Source organism: Propithecus coquereli, unplaced genomic scaffold (assembly GCF_000956105.1).
Source record: "Propithecus coquereli isolate 6110/MARCELLA unplaced genomic scaffold, Pcoq_1.0 Scaffold108, whole genome shotgun sequence".
Classification (NCBI taxonomy): Eukaryota; Metazoa; Chordata; class Mammalia; order Primates; family Indriidae; genus Propithecus; species Propithecus coquereli.
The window spans coordinates 3,722,258-3,742,266 of NW_012134747.1; the positions used below are offsets into that span (position 1 = coordinate 3,722,258).

At 39.1% G+C, this 20,009-nt stretch overlaps 1 protein-coding gene across 1 annotated transcript in view; it reads right to left on the bottom strand.

Annotated features, from left to right (window-relative positions):
- Positions 1–248: 248 nt before the first annotated feature.
- LOC105812866 (chromosome unknown open reading frame, human C7orf76) overlaps positions 249–20,009 on the bottom strand; it is a 47,033-nt gene continuing 27,272 nt past the window's right edge. Inside the window, 3 exon segments of the mRNA XM_012647420.1 lie at positions 249–282; positions 1,293–1,449; positions 1,452–1,503. Of these exon segments, the coding sequence (XP_012502874.1) occupies positions 249–282; positions 1,293–1,449; positions 1,452–1,503 (243 nt within the window).

The window sequence follows — 20,009 nt, forward strand, 5'->3', positions numbered from 1 at the left end:
GTGGATTCAGACTCCATAGAAAGGCATAAACAAGTCAGTGCAAAACCATCATGTACAGAAAGCGTATAGCCACAAGTAGATGCACAAACCAGCATGGAATTGACATGAAGTTATTCCTCTAGCTTAGCAAAAAGTTGTCCCTCAAATTCTAACTCTTCAAATGACCCAGTTTCATTGGTATTACTGGGTGCCTTAAAAAAATTCTGTCCCCATATAGAAAAGTTAGTCATCTAAATCTGTTTGTTCCATTACTTTGCCCAGTTCTTTTTTCTTGAGATGGAGCTATAAACATAAGATCTCATGATTCAAGTAGCTGGAATCCAACTTTCTAAATTATCTTACTCTGGCAGAAATTGAAACACCATAAACCACAATCAGCTGTTATTCCTATTAAGATGGACAAAAAGGGTATATTAAGTGCCTAATTGTATATAGCATTCACTCGGGTGCTGTTAAAGTTTGAAGCCTGTTACTAAATCACGTTCAGCTCAAACCAACTTTTGAGGGCCTCCAAATACACAACAAAATAAATGTTTTGCTAGCTTTGAACATTTGCCACCAAATTACTTGCGAGACAAGATCATTGTTTGTTAACTCTAGATACAACTTTTTAAAAACCAGAATGACCAGTGTTAACCCATTATCCACCGTATCAGTTTCCCATTGCTACTGTAACAAATTATCACAAACTTAGTGGCTTAACACAAGGCTAATTTATTCTCTTAGAGTTCTGGAAGTTAGAGGTCTAAAATATAGGTGTCAGCAGGGCTGCATTCCTTTTCAAGCCTTCAGGGGAGAATTGTCCTTGCCGTTTTCAGCTTCTAGAGACTCCTTCTTCTGGCATGCCAACCCCACACTTCAGTATTCACGGTTCCCCCTTCCCTGGGCCTCCCGCCTCCCTCTCATAAAGATCCCTGTGATTGCACTGGGCAACCTCCCCATCTTCACACCCTTAATCACATCTGCAAAATCCCTTTTACTATGTAAGGCAACAGGTTCACAGTTTCTGGAGATTATGACATGAATTTTTTGGGAGGGTGGAGGGGCGCATTATTTAGTTTACCACAACCATGGAGGTTTTTCAGGTATGCGATAAGTTGCATAACATTTTACTCTAAAAATCATTACATATAGACCAGGGAAGCACTGCAAGAAAGGAAAATATCAGATGTAAAGATCACAGTTGAGAATGTCATAATATTGTTGGTCTCTAGTTTTAGTATATGCTGTCAAGGACTTAAAGAGTTAATTTTTTCTACCTTTTTTTCCTCCTGGGGCTGTCATCTGCTTGCTTGCAGATCCACGTTCACTTAGTCGTGGCTCTGAAGTTGGGCACCTCCAAGTTTATCTGCGGCTTTGCAAAGGCCAGATGCCTTTTCTCATGGTTCTGGAGTCTTCTGGGCTGCTGAGCGGGGCTTCTCATGCTGAGTTTTCTGCCTTTTTATACTGTCTTTCTCCTACTTTTCCTTCCTGTACAGCAAACACTGCACAAACATTAGGGTTCTATGAGAGAGGTGGAGGCATTTTCCCAGACCTTTCAGCTGGCAGGAGGAGAGGAGGCAGGCACCTGACCCCACCTTGCCCTGTGCTTTCTTATCCCGGGATTTTATGCCGCCCCCTCAAGTGCTGGGCAGAAACCAGAAGCAGTGCGAAGAGCAGAGGCTTCTTTCTTCTCAGTCCATCACAGGCCCCTCTCCCCCACCCTAAGGCCCCTTATGTATCATTCCACTCCCTAGTCGCCCGCTATCCAGGCGGGTGTCACTTATTCTTGCCTCCCATACAAGGGGACTGAAGCCAGCCTTGGTACATAATAACAGCCCCTGAAATAGAAAGCTACGGATGAGGAAACTTGCAAATCCAAACTTCCCTGGGATGGGTATATAGCTTCAGGAGGAGTTCGCCTTTAAATATGGGCAGATTTTTCCAGTTACACGAGTTAAACTGGTTCTCATACCAGACAGCCCAATGAAGAGTTCTTCTCCTGTGCCCCTGGGAAGGGAGGCCCCTGAAAAGCACTGTGCGCATGCCTGTGCCTGCCTTATGTTCTTAGGACCACGTTCCCACCATTCAATGGTCAGCATTTAGCTAGGATGCCAGCAGGGCCTCTTAAGATGTGCATGCAACTATTTGAGAAAACTCTGGAGCTGGAAGAGTCAGAGCCAGGTAAAAATGACAACCTGCATCTGCACAACCCCTTCCAGTTTATAGGGCTGGGACTAGGGCAAGACCAGTAAGGACTGCAAGTTACTAAGCTCAGGTGTAAAAATTAAGGAAGTTCCATACAGTAATCAACAATATCAATATTTCAATGGAAATACTTTTAAAAAATCAAAATTAATGCCAAAAATCCACAATGAACAAAACATCGTTTAAAATAAACATTGCTAACAAGGCTATGCTGTACTATATTAGAATTCAAGGCCAAAGAAAAAAATCAGTAACATTGATCCTGTCTTTATTGAAAATTTTGTCGTTTTTGTTCATTATGGATTTTTGGCATTAATTTTGATTTCTTTTTAAAAAATATCACAGTAAAATATTATTTATCATGATCATGGAGTTTTTTGGCACCCCCTTAAATTTTGTGCCCCAAGACGAGTAGCCCATTCCTCTTACTGTAGTGCCAGCCCTGTAGCATGCAGGGTAGTTTGGAGGCTTTAACTCATTTGAGCCTTGTGACTACCCTCTAAGGTGGACAAGGCCAGTAGTAGTATCTGCATTTCACAGGGAAGTCCCAAAACAGGTGGCACTGCCCCTGACCACGTGGTACATCTTGAAGAAGAGGTTAAAAATCAGGTCTGCTGACTCTGAATCCAGGTTTCTTCCCATGACACCAGAAATCATCAATCTCCAGCGTATCAAAAAATCATCTACAAGAATTGTTAAAATCCACATTCCTGAATCCCAACCACTAGAAGACTCTGGTTCAGAAAGTCTGGGCTGGAACACACAATCTGCACTTTTTTTTTTAACAATCACACAAGTTGATTGGCCATCAATGGGCCACCAACCACTCTTCCAGCAATTCTGTAAGGATGCCAGGAAAGTGCCCCCAGGCTATGGCGGCAAGACCTTGACTCTCTAATTGGTAACATTTCTTCTTGTAAAAAGATATCTGTACTTAATGTGGGTTAAAATATTACTTTATCTAGCAAAGACAACCTTGGCTAATTAACAAATAACAATCATCAACCCATCATAACTATTGTTAACTACAGGAAAGCAGGGTCTTAATCCACAAAATTGATGTCCTTTGAGGACTGAGAGCAGGAAAATCTGAAAATGAGGGACCGTTCCAACAAGATGGGGTTCCCTGAGCAATCACGGAATATGAAGGCACTGGGTACTTGGGATGAGCACTCCAAAAAGAGAGGGAATCAGACCTCAAAGACAAACTTTGTCTGCTTAATAGTTTTGCCAGTGCCGGTCAGGGTAGCATCTGGATCAAGCGGGAGAAAAAGCTACAAGAAAAATTAATATTTTTTTTTACCTTAATGCCTGTGGAAATGGCACCTTAAGCTGCAAATGCATTACCAGGGTCATAGAGGCATAAGAGAAAGCTGAGCTGAATACGTGGCTACAATGAAAGCAACTTGAGAAAGAACCTTGCCAATGTTGCCAGGGAAGACTTTCTGCTTGAGGTCAGAAGCATGAAAATCAAGCAAACAAATAAAAATATTGAAATTGGATTCTAAAACCATTCATCTCTGAAAAAAAAAAATAACATCTGATATTTTCTTTTCTATCAAGTGCTAGCCATGCGGATTTTACCAAAGCTTTTCATTGAGACACTCAGTTTCCAGTTACCCTGTCCTTAGCGGTTTACTGTAGCCTCACATAGCTTGATTATGGCAAAGAGCAGAATTCCACACCAAAATGAAATTTATTGGCGTGTTTTGTTCTTTGGGCTGTGGGTAAAAGAAGTGGCAAAGGGAGCCAGTTATCTAATAATTGAACTAAAAAGAAGTTGGCCTCAATGAAGTTTTTCATCTCAAGTGTTCAGGTTGCCTCCTCTTTCTCTGCCTCCTGGTATGTGGGGACAGACACAATCTTTGTAGAGGGTATAGGTGGCCATATGCCCAAATAGCAACAAAATTGTAAGGGCAGCCCCTGCAAATTTGAAAACAATTTGTCTTCAAAAATTGCACTTGGAAGATGGTTGTTTGGACACATATTTACCTCTAAGCAACGCCAAGCATGATGTTGAGGTTTTCAGATGTATTGTCTTAGTGCCATACAGGAGAACGTATGAATATTCTTCCCTTATTTTCTAAAATATTCCTGCCTATAGCTTTGCATCATTCCTGTTTGCTGATTATCTTCTGTTGCTCCTTAGCTCCCCTAGCAACCAGAACAATGGTTCTCAAACATTAGTGGCGTGGAAATCACATCACCTCACGGGAGAGCTTGTTAAACTGCTAATTGCTGGGCCCCACCCCTTGAGTTCTTTATTTGGGAAGTCTGTGTGGGGCCTGAGAATTTTCATTTCTAAAAGTTCCCAGTGGATGCTGGTGCTGATGGAGACTTTGAAAACCACCAATCTAGAGTGATGGTTCGAACAATAGAATCACCTGGGGAGCTTTTATAAAAATATTGTTGCCCAAGTTTACCCGAGACCCATGAAATCAGAGTTTCTGGAGATGGGACCTATATTACTTTGCTGGGGCTACTGGAACAAATTACCTCAAACTGAGTGGTTTAAAACAGCAGAAATTTATCTTCTCACAGTTCCGGAGGCTGGAAGTCCCAACTCAAGGTGTTGGCAGGGCCATTCTCCCTCAGAGGCTCTAGGGAGGGAGCTGCTTCTAGCTTCTAGTCTGTTGCCGGCAACACTTGGCAACCCTTGGCAACCCTTGGCATTCCTCGGTTTGTGGTTATACCTCTCCAGTCTCTGCTTCTACCTTCACATACTCATGGTCTGTGTATATCTCTGTGTATCTTCCTCTCTTTTTATAAGGATGCCAATGATTGGATTTAAGTCTCACCCTGATCCAGTATGACCTCTTCTTAATTTATATCTTAATTAAATCTGCAAAGACTCTAAGTAAAGGCACATTCTGGGGTTTTGGGTAGACGTGAATTTTGCGGAGGGGCTGAGAAGTGGGGAAGGAAGGGACACTATTTAGCCCTGTACGGAGCCCTCACTTGATGGTAAGATCCCTGAGGACAAGAGCCACGTGTTGCTCCAACTTCCATGAAGACTCGGGCACAGAATATGATGAAAAAAATTTTTTGAATGGATGAGCCCTTGTGTTCTCTTCTTCTAATTCACAGTCAACACAACATAATGATAAAACACACTCCTAATTTACCTTAAAAGCTTGTTAAAACTAACCACAGATTCCGAGGACATTAAAGTGTTTATCTGTGTGACTAATTCAGCTCTAAATTAAAGAGCTTTTCCTCAAACAATGAAAGATATTGAAGGTATTTCTTTGTAGAAAGACCCATATTCTGTTCCTCAGGGCATTTTATAGGGAAAGGAACATACCTATAAACAGCCCAGATTACACGGTTCTGAAAGCTTTTAATGATAAGAAACAATGTTTTTGAACTTTCCATTATGAACTAGAAATAATATTTTCACATGAAACAAAAATGCTAAATTACTAAACTGCCTCCCTAGGGTTTTGAATTTTGAACAGTGTAAATGACTGTTTTCCATGAATCAAGACCACAGGGTTGTCTCTTTAAAATGCCTGTGATGCAAAGCAGGAGGCAGGATGCCTGTTGTGTGAACTTCAGAGTAGGAGAGGCTATTATTCATGGGGCTGGGGTTTTGGGGGCGGCTAACAGACAACGAGGCCAGGCAGAATGTGGTCACATGTTGAAAGGTGTGATGTGGATTGTGAGTCACTTGGAAATCAGAGAGTGAATGAGGTTTGTTTTGGATGAGGTGGCATCTGAGGATCGCAATCAGAATTGTCCACACGGCTTTATTTTGGCTCTGTTATGCCCATATCGGGTATGGGGGGAGGCTTGTGGGGGTTGTTTGAAGACTGCTCTGTGACCCCTTGGAGTAGCAATGTGGGACGTGTAATGAACTAGAATTAGGAGCCCTGGATTCTGGTCTCCGCTCACCACAAATGATCTCTGAGGTTACTTGTAATTTTTAAATATATTGACGTGAGGGTACACATGCAATTAATAACATCTAAATTCGTGTATCCTGCTTTGCATTGCTGCATCTGCTTTATGCAGATATCTTTTAAAAAATAGGCTGAGAGATTAGATCACTTATTTAGATTTTTGGAAGAATTTTTCCATTAGTGTGTTCTAGTTTTGACCTCCTTCATGAAAAAAGTTTCTTCTTAACATTAGCCACAAACGTGATAATGTTTAGAAGTTATGAAAATATCCAAGTATTTTTGTAACATTTATGATTTTAAAAAAAATCTTTATAACTACACGCTAATAGCTATAATAATTTCCAGTTTTCTTTTTTAGCCAATGGTAGTGATAGCTTTTCAACGCGACATTGTCTGTCTTCTCCCTTGAACCACCTTCTCTGCTAATGAACTCCACTGAGAGAAACTAAAATCATCTGGCCATTTCTGAGAAGACTCTCTGCTTTCTGAGAACTTGAAAGTTCTACTTTAGTTCTTATATCTTAATAGTTTGTTTAGTTCTACAGATTCTTTAAGCACAATCAAGTGTATGTGGCAGACGTTTCTGGGATTCGGGCGGGAGGCGAGTGCAGCGGGGTAGTTGCCAGTCAAAGGTAGCCTCATGCTTCCCTGGGCATCTTCCTGCTTTTCAGTCTTTGCAGAAGGAAAGGGCTGCCTTCCTGCATGAGCTTGGTATTTCTTTGTTCCCTAACAGCTGCCCACCTCTTTGAAATTCTTCTCTGAAAGATGCATGTTAATATATCTGAAGCCTAATTCTACTGAGGGAAAAAGTTCAAATCGGAGAGTCATTTTTTTTTTAACTGAAAAAGAAACTGTTTGTGGAGCACCTATTAAATGCAAAAGAGTATTACAAACATTATTTGTTTAATCCTCATTTTTGTCCCCCATTTACAGGTGAGAAAAAAGAGGCACACAGCTAGTGAACTGGCAGAACTTAAATTTGAATCCAGGCATACAGATTCCACTTGTTTCTTGGGAGCATTTCTTTGGTTTGCTCTCAGTATTTACACATTCTTTTTTTTTTTTTAATGATACTCATTTTTTTTACTGTGGAAATATACATAGCATAAAATTTACCATTTTAGTCATTTTTAAGTACACAGTTCAGTAGCATTAAGTACATTCACATTGTTGTGCAACCATACCACCATCTATCTCCAGAATGTTTTCATCATCCCACACTGAAACTCTGTATCCATTAAACAATAACTCTCCATTCCCTTTTTCTCCAACCCCTGGTACCCAACTATTCTACGTCCTATCTCTATGAATTTGACTATTATAGGTACCACATATAAACGGACTCCTACAATATTTGTCCTTTTGTGTGTGGCTTATTTTACTCAAATAAGTAAAATGTCCTCAAGGTTCTTCCATGTTGGGTACCGTGTATCAGGGCACAATTCCTTTTTAAGGATAATTATTCCATTGTGTGTGTACCACCCCCCAACCACCACATTTTGTTTATCCATTTATCTGTTGAAGGACATTCAGGCTGTTTCCACTTTTTGGCTATTGCAGATAATGTTGCTATGAACAGGAATGTACAAATATATGTTCAAGTCAAATATGTTTCCAGAAGTATGAATACTGGACCATTTGAATGCTTTTATAAAATATATAAATGTTAACTGAAGCTATCACATGCTCAAATACATTCTCTTTTTCTTTCTTTTTTTCTTTTTTATGAAGGAGTAGGGGGTAGTGAGGAGGGGTGTTCAGTTGCCTTGTTTTTTTGTCATTGTCGAGACCAAGTTTCACTCTGTTGCCGTGGGTAGAGTACGGTGGCATTATGGTAGCTCACTGCAACCTCCAACTCCTGGGCTCCAAGTGATCCTTCTGCCTCAGCCTCCCACGTAGCTGGGACTACAGGCACATGCCACGACAACGCCTGGCTGGGTTTTTTTTTTTCTTTCTTTTTGGTAGAGACAAGGACTCACTCTTGCTCAGGCTGGTCTCGAACTCCTGAGCTCGTGCAATCCTCCTGCCTCAGCCTCCCAGAGTGCTAGGATTACAGGTGTGAGCCACTGTGCCTGGCCTCAAATACATTTTAAAATTAAAAAAAAAAAAAACAAAAAACGGCATTTCCTTGCCAAGTTCCCAACTTTCTGCTTCCTCTCAGTGATATTACCATTCTTCCAGTTTTCCAAGCTTGAGATCTTGATATCACCTTGGACTTTTTGCCACTAACCTTCTCCTATATTTAGTCTGTCATAGGTCATTGTTTATTTCTTCAAAGTGTCCTCAAGATTGTGTTTTTCTCATTAACTCTGCCATGACCACAGCCCAGGTCTGATCACTGTGGATCACTCCAGCGGCTGCCTAATATAGCTCCGTGTTTCTAGACCATTCCCCCACCAATCCTCCAACATCACTGTCAGGATGATTTTCCTAAACACCAACTCGTCATGTCAATCCCTGCTCAAGAATCTACAGTGGAGTTAAGTGCAGGCTATTGTGTCTGCCTTTGAAGGTAGTAAATGATCTGATACTCTGCCATCTATGCAACATTCTGTTGTACTTCTTTCTTGCGTCCTTCTCTGCTCCAAGGGCTCTCTTCAATGTTAATCTCACAAGCCAAGCTTTTTCCTTATCTATGCCATTGCTTTCGACTCACCTAATCCTCTCACAAAACCATGTTTTGTAGCTCTTCAAAACATATATGGTCTCCATTTATTTCTTACATTTATTAGTTTCTTGAGTACAGGATCTTTGTCCTGTAATTTTGTGAGAATCCTATGATTCTGAGCAGATATGTGCTTGCTGGTTCATGAAATAAGACAAAGTAACAGGAGGACACAAATTGCAAAAGGTGGAGACAGGTTTTTATCAGAGCCCGTGGGAGGAAACTGCTTTACACCCAGGAAGAAATCTCTCATAGCAGTTGTTAAATACCAGAATAGAAAGAGTGAAGTTATTTAAATAGTTCCTTATGCATCTTTGGCATTGTGGTGGGCAAACTCAGCCCAGTGAATTTCCAAGGCAAAATGCTCCCCAGGTGAGTCTGTTTCTCATTTTAAGTAATTCTCAAAATATGTGAAATACTCAATAAGTGTTCCCAATCTTCTCCTAAGGGTTCCAATGATGTCCAAACCCTAGAAACACAGCAGTCTAGGAAACATGAAATGTTCTTACTACTACTAAGTTTGGCGGCTATTTTCAAAATTGCTTTTGAAAAGCTTTTAAGTTCAGTTAACAAACAGAAATTTTTCTCCTTGAGGAGGGCTTAGGAAGCAAAATTTCACAGCTTCTAATAGTTTCATAAATGGATAATTTGACACTAAGTTGGGAATGCAAATAATTTTGCCATAAGCAGATGTGACACCCAGAAAGTTAACCCCAGAATCTGGCATGCCCTCCTCTTGCATTAGGACATGGGTGTTAGAATTGCAACATTGACCAATACATATTTAAGAACAGAATATGTCAAAGGTCAGATAAGTAAGAGCTAGAGAAACTGAGAGAGATATAGACATAGAGAGAAAGAGAGGAAGAGAGGAAGAGAAAGAGAGAGAGAGAGAATGAGAGAATAGTATTGGAAAAATAATCCAATGATATTTCAGGCCGTAGGAATATTGTGAAATTTTATAGATAAGTACTTCAATTAAAGGTAGCCAGGATTTTTTTAAGTTATGAATAATGAATAAAATCAGACAGTCAAATTAGCTCATTTCCATCTTCTATTTATAGATACTGTATTTAGATAGATTTTTCACAAATAAACACAAAATTTGGAGCTAACATGACTGAGTGCCTCTCTACTTTCTGTTTTCTTCTCTTTCACTGCTCTTAGGTGAGTCAAAGCCCCTCAGGGTCTTTACTTTGAACTGATATTCTTCTAATTCCTGCTAAGGCAATCTTAAAGAGAGACATGTTACCAAAGTGTTCTGAGGACTCCTGATAGTAAAGCGTGGTTCTATTTACTACTGCAGTTAGGAAAGTCAAAACTTAAAAATATTCACCACTGTACCAATATTTAATTAACAATACTACATCACTGCCGGCACCAGAAGGCCCTGAATACACTATTGTTGTGGCTTGGTTGATAGGCAGCTTGTCAGGAAATGATAAGTATTGGCCATGATTTAGGGCTAATTTCATGGATGTTTTCCAGTTTCCGTGATCTTCCTTTCCCCTTTTCTAAACAAAAGTGCTTCTGAAAATTTCTGTTTAACATCTTTCACTTTGAATAAAGAAAACACAAAACATTCCCCTTGCAGCTGGTATTGGTGAAATTACTTCTCTGGAGGGAGCAGCAGATGAGAGTTTTGTTTGAGAGGCACCAGGCAGAGGTTTCATTCTGTATCAGAGACCACACTCAGACCTGCAACCTGAGATCTGCCCCTCGCCCCCCTCTCCACCTACCTACACACGCAGGCACACACAACACACACACACACACATACAACACTCCCCCCGCCCCCATCTAAATGAACACAGATGGCTGGCACCCAGAGCAGGCATCTAGGAAAACAGCCGCAGGCCTCTCTGGTTGCTGTCATTTCATTCTACAAATAGAGAGCCTTCAAGATGCTGGTGGTGTTTCTTAATCTGAGATCATTCTCATTTGGGAGTTTAGCTACTTCCTGTTGGGAAATATAGCAGAAGCATCAGAAAGATACCCAGAGTGTGATTTGACAAAATCAAACATTCTTTTAAACTCACTTGTTTAATACTTGTGGAGTATTACATTTAATGAAAGCCATATTATAATAAAATCTGTATCCGTTCTAACGGGCAGTATTTTTTTTCCCTCCGGAACTGCATAGCATCATCTGATCTATTTGTATCTCTGTGTGAAATAAATTGATTTTTCAAATGTAAGAGATAAAGCCACACTTCACAAATGCCAAAAAATAATCTAAATCTTTATATTCCCCCCACGTCAAATGGAACATATGTTTTCCCCCATTTATTTCTATATAAAATATGCAAACAATTACCTGGATTTGGAGGGCATAATTATGAAGAGGTTGATACCTAAAAGGTTATTATTGATTTATGGAGTTCTCTAGTTTAATAGAAGACAGACTTAGAAATAAGAAAAAAACCCAGCTTTCTCTAGGAACAATAAATGTCTCAAAGGGGAAATGTAAGATTTAAGAGTAATTTTTATTAGACATATATACTACAGTTTGTGGATCTAGGAGGTGTTTCTCATTTGAACAACTTCTATGTAATGAAAATTTTGTAGAGCCTTCTCACACATTGTAGTACATTTTATATGTCTCAAAATGCAGTGATTGAATTCCAAGAATAATTTTTGTTAAGTCTGAATTTCTCAATTTCCCTTCATGGATTTATAATCTTTAGCTTGTAGATTAAATACTATATTAACAAGCATGAAATATTTATTTAAGAAAGGAATTTAGCTTAATTTTCCCCGTCATATGTGCACATTCTTTGTGCGTCTCTCACACACACACACCTTACCCCATAAGTTCACCTCACGTGAACAATGTGATAATGCTTAATATTAGCATGTGGCTGTGTAAATTAAACTTTGCATGAAGAGAATCCCCATCCTTCAGCTTCATATGTATGTTAAATTATTGTTGCAATGTATTTACATAGGAGCAATCTAATTTTCCATATTCGTGGAAATAATATGGAAGGATTACGTGGTGTCGATATTCAGAGTAAAACAAAAACAAAAGAAAATCAAATTTTCTTTTTTTAGGGAAAATTTTAATTTACCAAGTCATTCACAAAAGCCTTAATCATACCATAAACAAGATTTTAAATTATACAAAAGCTTCCTAATTTGTGGCTTTTACATAAAGATTGGCCCAGTGCCAAGAATTCAAAAGCCAAATGTTTTCAGAAGTGAAAAACAAGAAGAAAAATAACATAGTGTGTGCCTAGATTGGTACAAGTTTTTAATAACATCCTATAACCACATACATAAACCTGTACAGTTCATAATGTATCACACTCGTTACTCCTTTTAACCTGATGTATAGCGGAGTACTATTTTGCACCTAAAACTGGCATTCAGAGATAATAATAACTCTAGCCAAAGACTTCAACTTCTGGCCAACATGGAGTAACAAGGACTGGATTTGCTCTCCCACCTCGAGCAACTAGAAAACTGGACAAAAATGTGAAACAGCAATTTTCAGACATTGGACAGCAGGCAACACAGGACTCATCCTTGAGAGAAAAGAAGCAACACAGGTGAGCACTGCGATTGCACCAGTTTAATGACGAAAGTGTTTCCAGGCTGAACGCAGGGAGGGGCTCCCCAGGGTTGGTGGTCTGACTAAGATGAAGGAAACAGAATTGGCGTTCAGAGAGGCCAAGACACCTACAATTTGTAGAACAGAGTATTAGAGAGAGAGAGCTAGATAGGTAAAGAGAGAGAGGAAGAGCAGAGAACAGGAGAGAAGAGAGAGAAGAGAAGTAAAATAAAAGGAGAAAAGAAAGAGAAGAGGAAAGAAGAGACCAGAGAGTGTCATGGAGATCTGCAGAGAGGCCCCTTGAGTTTTTGGCTGAGAACAGATCCACACATGCATGAGAGTAAACCACCTCACAGGGAGGAAAGAATCACTGGAAAGCATTAGGAAGACCAATAGGGCTGGGAATAGATTGTATTCCCAACAGCCAGAGTGGAAGGAACTCATAACACAGGAGTGGAAGGAACTCATAACACAGGTGACATCAGGTTTGATCCTCACAAAGGTATTGCCTAAGGGGACTAAATTAACTGTAGCCCAAAGGCCATCTGAACTCACCCTAACAAAGTTTAAAAGAAAGCTTTGAAAGGACCCGTCCTATTCCAGGTAACTGAACGGCACGCGAGATCAAAATCCAACACTAAGGAATAATGCAACATCTAGCAATCAATGACAAAATTTACCATATAATAAGAATTTATCAGGTATGCAGATAAGCAGGAAAATATGAACCATAACTAGGAAAAAGTCAATTAGTAGAAATAGACTGGGAAATGACAAAGATAATGGAACTAGAAGACAAGGACTTTAAATAGTTATTATATTCTTCATATGCTCGAGAATGTAGAGGAAAACATAAGCATGATGAGGAGAGAAATAGAAAATATAAAAAAGATCCAAATAGAACTTCTAGAGATGAAAAATACGACACCTATAATGAAGAGTAATAATAGCTAAAACTTAATGAGCGTTCGCAAGGTGCCAGGCGCTGGGCTGAGTGTCTTACATGCAGCATCTCGTTCGACTATAGCCTTGCCGCCGTAAAGCAGGTGTTCCAGATGAGAATACAGAAGATTAGGAAGGATCAACGATTGTACATCACCGAGCTGAATCTTACAAGCATGTGGTCTGTCTTCTAGCCTCATGCTTTTAAGCAACATTCCATATTGTTTATAGCACTGTTTGCAATAAATTATAATTTAGTTTAAAGAATGAACCTCACCTGAGATTGTTTACTGAAATTCTTAAAGGATCTCATTCAAAGCGACCCTTTGTTGTTTAAGCGTGCACACACACCTACGTGTGCATGATCTAGGTGTAGATTTGTTGGAAATCCAATAGGTTTCTCCGAGAGTGTTGTAAGGCTTGAGATGGAGAATGATTGAACTTATTTATATTCTTCTGTTTTCTCAGGACGATATGATAGAGATGAATTGAAGGAAACTTGCAACTTATTGGTAGGACAAAACGAGGTAAGATTGTTCATAGCTCTTTTGCTTGCTGTTATTTTTTTCTTTTTTAACCCACTGAGAATCCACCTAAAATTTCTGTTAAAGTATTCCACAACTGATACTTCCACTATAGTGTGCCAATAATAATAAGAATATTTTAAGTAAAGTTTATCAAATGACTGTCATGTGTCCTGCTCTGGGCTGATGTACATGTATTACCACATTTAATCCTTACAATGCTTTGAGGTAGGTTCTCCTCTTACATACAGAGTTGGGGAGCAGAGAGAGGTTACCTGACCTGACAAGATTACATGGACAAAGGTCATGCAAACTATTTCTTGTGTAGAATCATCCTTGTAAATAAGTTCAATAATAGCTTCTGTCCCATTATAACTTTTTTGTACAAGACATTTATTTTAGGGGTTTTCCTAGAAAATGATTTTATATAAAGATTATTTAATAAACTAGCCTTAACTATAATCCACACACAATCCAATTGATAAAGAACGAAAGCACTTAGATTTTTAAACAACCAAAATGTCTTAACACTGTGGTGTGGATGCATCAACAGAGTAATCATCTTTAATCTCAAAAGCACCTTAATTAAATAGTAGGTCTATCTATCCTGAGATTAAAATGTTTCAGCTTTATAATTTTGGGAGTCCATAATTATGTCAAGGGATTTTTTTTTTCCCCTGAATAGTGTCCACATACTTAATTCACTCTAATGTCCTTATACTAAGACTGTTAGGCAAAAAGGCCGATTGGACACTTTTTCACTCCTTGCAAGTAAAACAGAAAATCCACTTGAGTGACTGTGTCAGGTCACAGAATAAGTCATTAATAAAATTGAGACTGAGACTCTCATAAATAGATTCTTGCGCTAATACTTCATCCCTTTATAAAAGCTCCTTTCTGCTCACAGAAGGTGAGTCGCCCTGTGCTGGGTGGCAGTTGGCTGAACGTGACTGTGTGAGGGTTTCTTATATGCCTTGAACAATTCAAGTTGATTCCATTTCGATAAGCATTTATTGAACGTTGTGCTGTGCAGTCTAAGTGAAGGATGGAACTGCAAAATTCCAGATGCTATCCTAGCTGTCTAAGCCAGGTGTCTATTTAGCAAATAAACAAACCAGTCAGTCGTGCCTATTTTAGTTCTCACTCCACCCTGGAAAATCAGTCACTAGGCAGAGTAGGAAAAACAACCACTTGATCTGATTGCAACATTCACTTGTAGGCTAGATGCATTGCTGTTGAGTAAATTAGGAACCAATTCCCACAGTTTTGATTTTATGGGCTAGAAAACATTTTTTTTCTAAGAATTGGGGATCAACATAGATCAAATGGAATCAAAACCAAAGAACAAACCATCATCCACTATTACCATCAACATATAAGGATTTTGTTTAACATCAAATAAGTGATAAGGTAATAATCTTTTGTCTTTATTAGAATAAAGGCTAGTTACCTAAATTGAATAAATTTAGCTTTGTGAAAGAAAACTCATTATATTTTTCCCCATTTTTATCATTTAAGCATGGACCATGCAAAACCTTGCCAGACAGGCACCTCTTTGCAAATAGGAGATTAAGAACAATTTCTGTGGGTAAATTTTAGTATCAGTGATATAAACACGGGACTAAGAAAAGAGAGGTGCAGTCACACACCAGGGACAGTCTTGAAGGATGCACGCTATTGGCAAAGGGAGTCTTGGGCCTGATGATCAGGCCTTGTTCTCCTCAGTGGCGTCACTGAAGGCAGGGGCTCTCACTGCCGGGTGGGTCCTCTTTGGACATAAAGATCAGCAACATGTAGAAATACTGTGTTTCTTTGTGAGTTTTTTTGTGAGGTTAAAAGATGGGTAAATATATCTCATTAATGTAACTACCAAATTATAAAGTCTATATGGACCGAGTGTGGTGGCTCATGCCTGTAATCCTGGCACTTTGGGAGGCTGAGGCCCGAGGATCACTTGAGTCCAGGAGTTTGAGGTTACAGTGAGCTATGATGATGCCACTGCACCCTAGCCTGGGTAACACAGCAAGACCTTGTCTCAAAAAAAAAAAAAAAAAGGCCTATATGGGCTTTACTCAGACCAGTGGTTATACAATTTCTTTGGATCACAAACTACTTTGAGAATCAGATGAAAGCTATTGACTTTTCCTCCCAGAAAATTGCACATATGTGGACACATACAAATATTTTACACATATTTCAGGGGGACCTATGAACCCTATAAATGAATCCCAGTTTAGAGATTTCAGCTTTAGTGTACAAAGGAACTTGAAGTATTCACTGTTACTGTTCCAAGTTACCATGCTTCCCTATGCTGTTTTAGATTCTATAATATATAATACTCAGGAAGCCCTGGGTGATTATATTTGCTGCAGCCTTCTCTCATATCCCCCAGCACACTCTCCTAGAATGGAGATTAGATTTTCATCTTGGCTTCTGGTTTTCACTCCTTCCAGCTCCCTGCCAGGCCGGGACTGCATTTGACTTGCAGCCCTGAAAACCTGTCTAACTCTTACCATCTATTCCTCAATGTATGGATCTTGTTTTTGCTCCTTTTGCCATAGGTTTATATCCTGCTTCAACTGGATGGTTTAAAAAACAGTCTCCCTCTTATTACGAAATCCCAAGAACTAAGATATTGCCTTCAGTTGACTTTTACATATTGGTGATGCCTAAAGACTACTGTAACAGTGCTCCTACTCTGAGATCAGACTTCTTCAATATTATTGCAAGTTGGAATCAGATCTGAGGTCACTATTACTCCTGTGCATATTCTAAGTTTAGTATTGGCCAAGATCCTTAACTACTTGGTAGAACTAGTCTGTCTGCTGTAGTCCTAATTTATTCCTTTCTCCCTACTGCCTTGCCATAGTAGTCTCAGTGGGCCTGAAGGTTATAATGACATCCAGAGTCGATGTTATGTCCACTTCTCCTTATGAAAAGAAATGGTCAAGGCAGGTCTTGAAGTGTTTCCTCACTGGTCATTTAGTAAAGTTAACTCCTAGTTAACAAGGAATGGGTCTGAGCAACATTTAATCAGCTAGTCTTCTTCAACTCTCTGATTCAGGGCATGTTAGTAGTATATAGACTGTTCACAGAAAGAACCATTTTTTTGATTAAATATTAGTTTGAAGCTAATTAAGATTGTTCCACAAAGTCCTTGAATTCAATGATGATAAATATATCTCCCATTGTTAGAAAAGACTAAAAACCATCCAAATGTGATAGACATCAAGCTACAGTGAACCATTTTAACTAAAATGTATTGTATGTTTAGTAAATACATAGTAAGTGCTCAATAAATGTAAGTTATTATCATTATCATGTGTGCCAAACATATTATGCTAAGTGCTTTATGTGGGTTATTTTATTTAATCCTTAGAAACTCCCTCTGAGGCAAGTACTATTACCTCCAGTTTAAAGTTAGCTTAGGGAGGTTAAGTAACCTGCTCAAGGTCATTGGTAGAGCCATAATTCAAACCCCTGATTGCAAGGCCTGTGCTCTAAGCTGCTGTACTATATTGCATTTCTATCATGCAGAAAATTTTCCTTGAAATAACCTCTCAAAGTAAATGTAGATTTTTAAACAAAGCTTTTGCTCGCTTGCTATGAAAGTTAAGTAGTGGCTGGCAGTTTGGAACACTGGTTAAGACTGCAGATGCTGGAATGAGTCAGCCTGGATGTGAATCCAGGCTTTGCCATTTACTAGCTATATGACTTTGTGCACATGACTTAAATTCTCTGTGCCTCAGTTTTCTATCTGTAAAAAGTGAATCTTAATGCCTATCTCACAGACTTTTTGTGAGAACTGAGTTAACGTGTAAAATGTTTAGCATATTAGCTGATTTATGGCAAATGTTCAAAATTCACAAGCTGCTATTATTTGGATTGTGTCAAATAGCCTGATATGTTCTCCATGCCTTTATTTTCCAATGAAGGAGTAAATTCTAGGACAACAGAAAATTTCCCTAGCCAATGATTTCACGCTTAAATTCACAGATCTGCTGCAGTCCTTCATTCAATACACGTTTGGAACTCCTTCAGTGTATACGGTGTTGTACCTGGTATTGGCTGTCTTGCTCTGAGTTAGGGGCCAAATGAATGTGGACCAGCTATATAACTTCACCATAAGAGGCATCCTGTGGTAGGTGATTCTTTCTGATTCAGTCCTAGAAATGGTGTGGATATCTCAGTTTTTCTAGGAGCTTCCACTTAATCAGGACAATCTAAGACCCAGCAGTGCCGATTCCCTTAAATAATGGATTGGCAAGGTCTTCTAACACCCAAACATTGATCAAATGCTGAATCAAATAACTCTGAATAGTTAGCAACAGAATATGTTGGCCATTGTTTCTCTACTGGAAGTATAAGCTTATTTTTAGATAAGCAGGGTCTCCAAAATGGCTATGATCATGTTAGTTGTTAAAAACATGCTTCTTTAGTGAGTTGTTAAACTCTTTGATCTCCATTATAACCTCCAAGGACCTATCAATCTATATGCTGTTCTGTTTTATAGATATTGTTGTTCTTGAACAATGCACGTTTGGTGCCTAAGAGAGCTCTGGAACTCTGTGTCCATTTGAATATAATAGCGTGGACTTGAAAGTAAAAATCTACTTGCTATTCTGAAAACTTTTTCTTGCTGGTTGCCCAGATCACTGCTGCTCTTTTCCCAGCAGGCAAAATACCCTCGATTACCTTTTGTAGGAGAAAAAGGATTGGTTTAGGAAAACTCACCACTTTTGTTTTCAGCTTGGAGACTATGTATGATGGATTGCGTGACGCATTGAGATAGGCTAGCCAAAGCGAATCTCCCTGGAAGTTTCTATTTCATCTTCTCTTAGATTTCTGGTATGCTGAAATAACACTGGGTTTCCTAAACCCTTAGCATAATTTTTCAGCATCAGAAGGACCCTTAATGACCAGGGCCTTCATGAAGCACTAGAAAATTCCAGAGCCAATAGATAATCTAAACTGAAAGTGCTTACCTCAGAATTCCCTTAACAGAGGATTGCTGTTGTTACAGCTGCATGCACACTGACAACGGTTGTTGTTAAGGTGCACAGGGTCAGGGTTCACCATGACCTCTTCTTCAGCAAGAAGAGTTAAGGGTAATATTCCATTGTAAACATATACCAAATTTTAATAATCCACTTCTAGCACCTCTTATACTTTCCTGGATTAAACTTAAGCCCATTATCCAAAGTGGGGCACCAAAAGAGCAGAAGAACGGGATCCATTTGTACTCACCATCAAATTGGTACTAACTGATCAACACTAGGTTGATCACATGGCAAAAATACTCTCCAGGGATTAGGGGGATGGGGGGCAAATCTACAACTAAAGGACACGGGGAGCACTAAAGGGAGGGAAGGGCATGTCTTTAACCCGCATTTGGGTGAGGCAAAGACATAAAGTGTAACTATAATGTTTGTACCCTCACAAAACCCTGGAATAATAAATAAATAAAGAAAGAAAGAAAAAAGAAAAAAGAAGAGTTAAGGGGCAACTGATCACAGATACAACCCAGATACTGTGGTACCGCCCAAGCATCCAATTCACAGAGGTCCTGTGGTGCCCACAACAGCCCACTTCTTACTGCGTTTGCTGTGGAGCTCACTGGGATGTATGCTTTCAGTTTTCTTCATTTTTACCCTTCAGATAGTAGTTCAGGGGCAAAGGGTTCCCTTTAAGAGTATGATGAAGCTTTGCTCTTTCTCCTCAGAAATATGCACCTATGGAGACTATTTTGAATAGAACTTTAGGGAATTTGAAGACTTTCTGAAATCCACGTCGGTACCTCCTGGGGTCTAAACATCACAGGTGTGTTGTTGGAACAGGTATATTTCCTGGGTTTTATTTTAATGCTTTTCAAATCATATGCTTTCCTAAAGTGACCCCTTTTCTTATAGAATCTGTAACTCCTGTCTTACAAAAACCATAAGCAGAGCCTTCTGAGCAAAGCTTGGTGTCTGAATTCTTCTTCCTTCTTTTTTCTTCCAATTAAGTTTTTTTAAAAAAACTTTTTATTATGCATCTGTTTACATCTTCTACAATTTCTTTTTTAGTGTTTCGTAGTTCTCCCTGTATAAGTCTCTTACATCTTTCGTTAAATATATTCCTAGATATTAAATTTTCTTTGAGGCTATTGTAAAAGGAATTGCCTTTTTGATTTGATCTTCTGCTTGACTGTTGTTGGCATATATGAATGCCTCAGATTTGTGTGTATTGATTTTGTA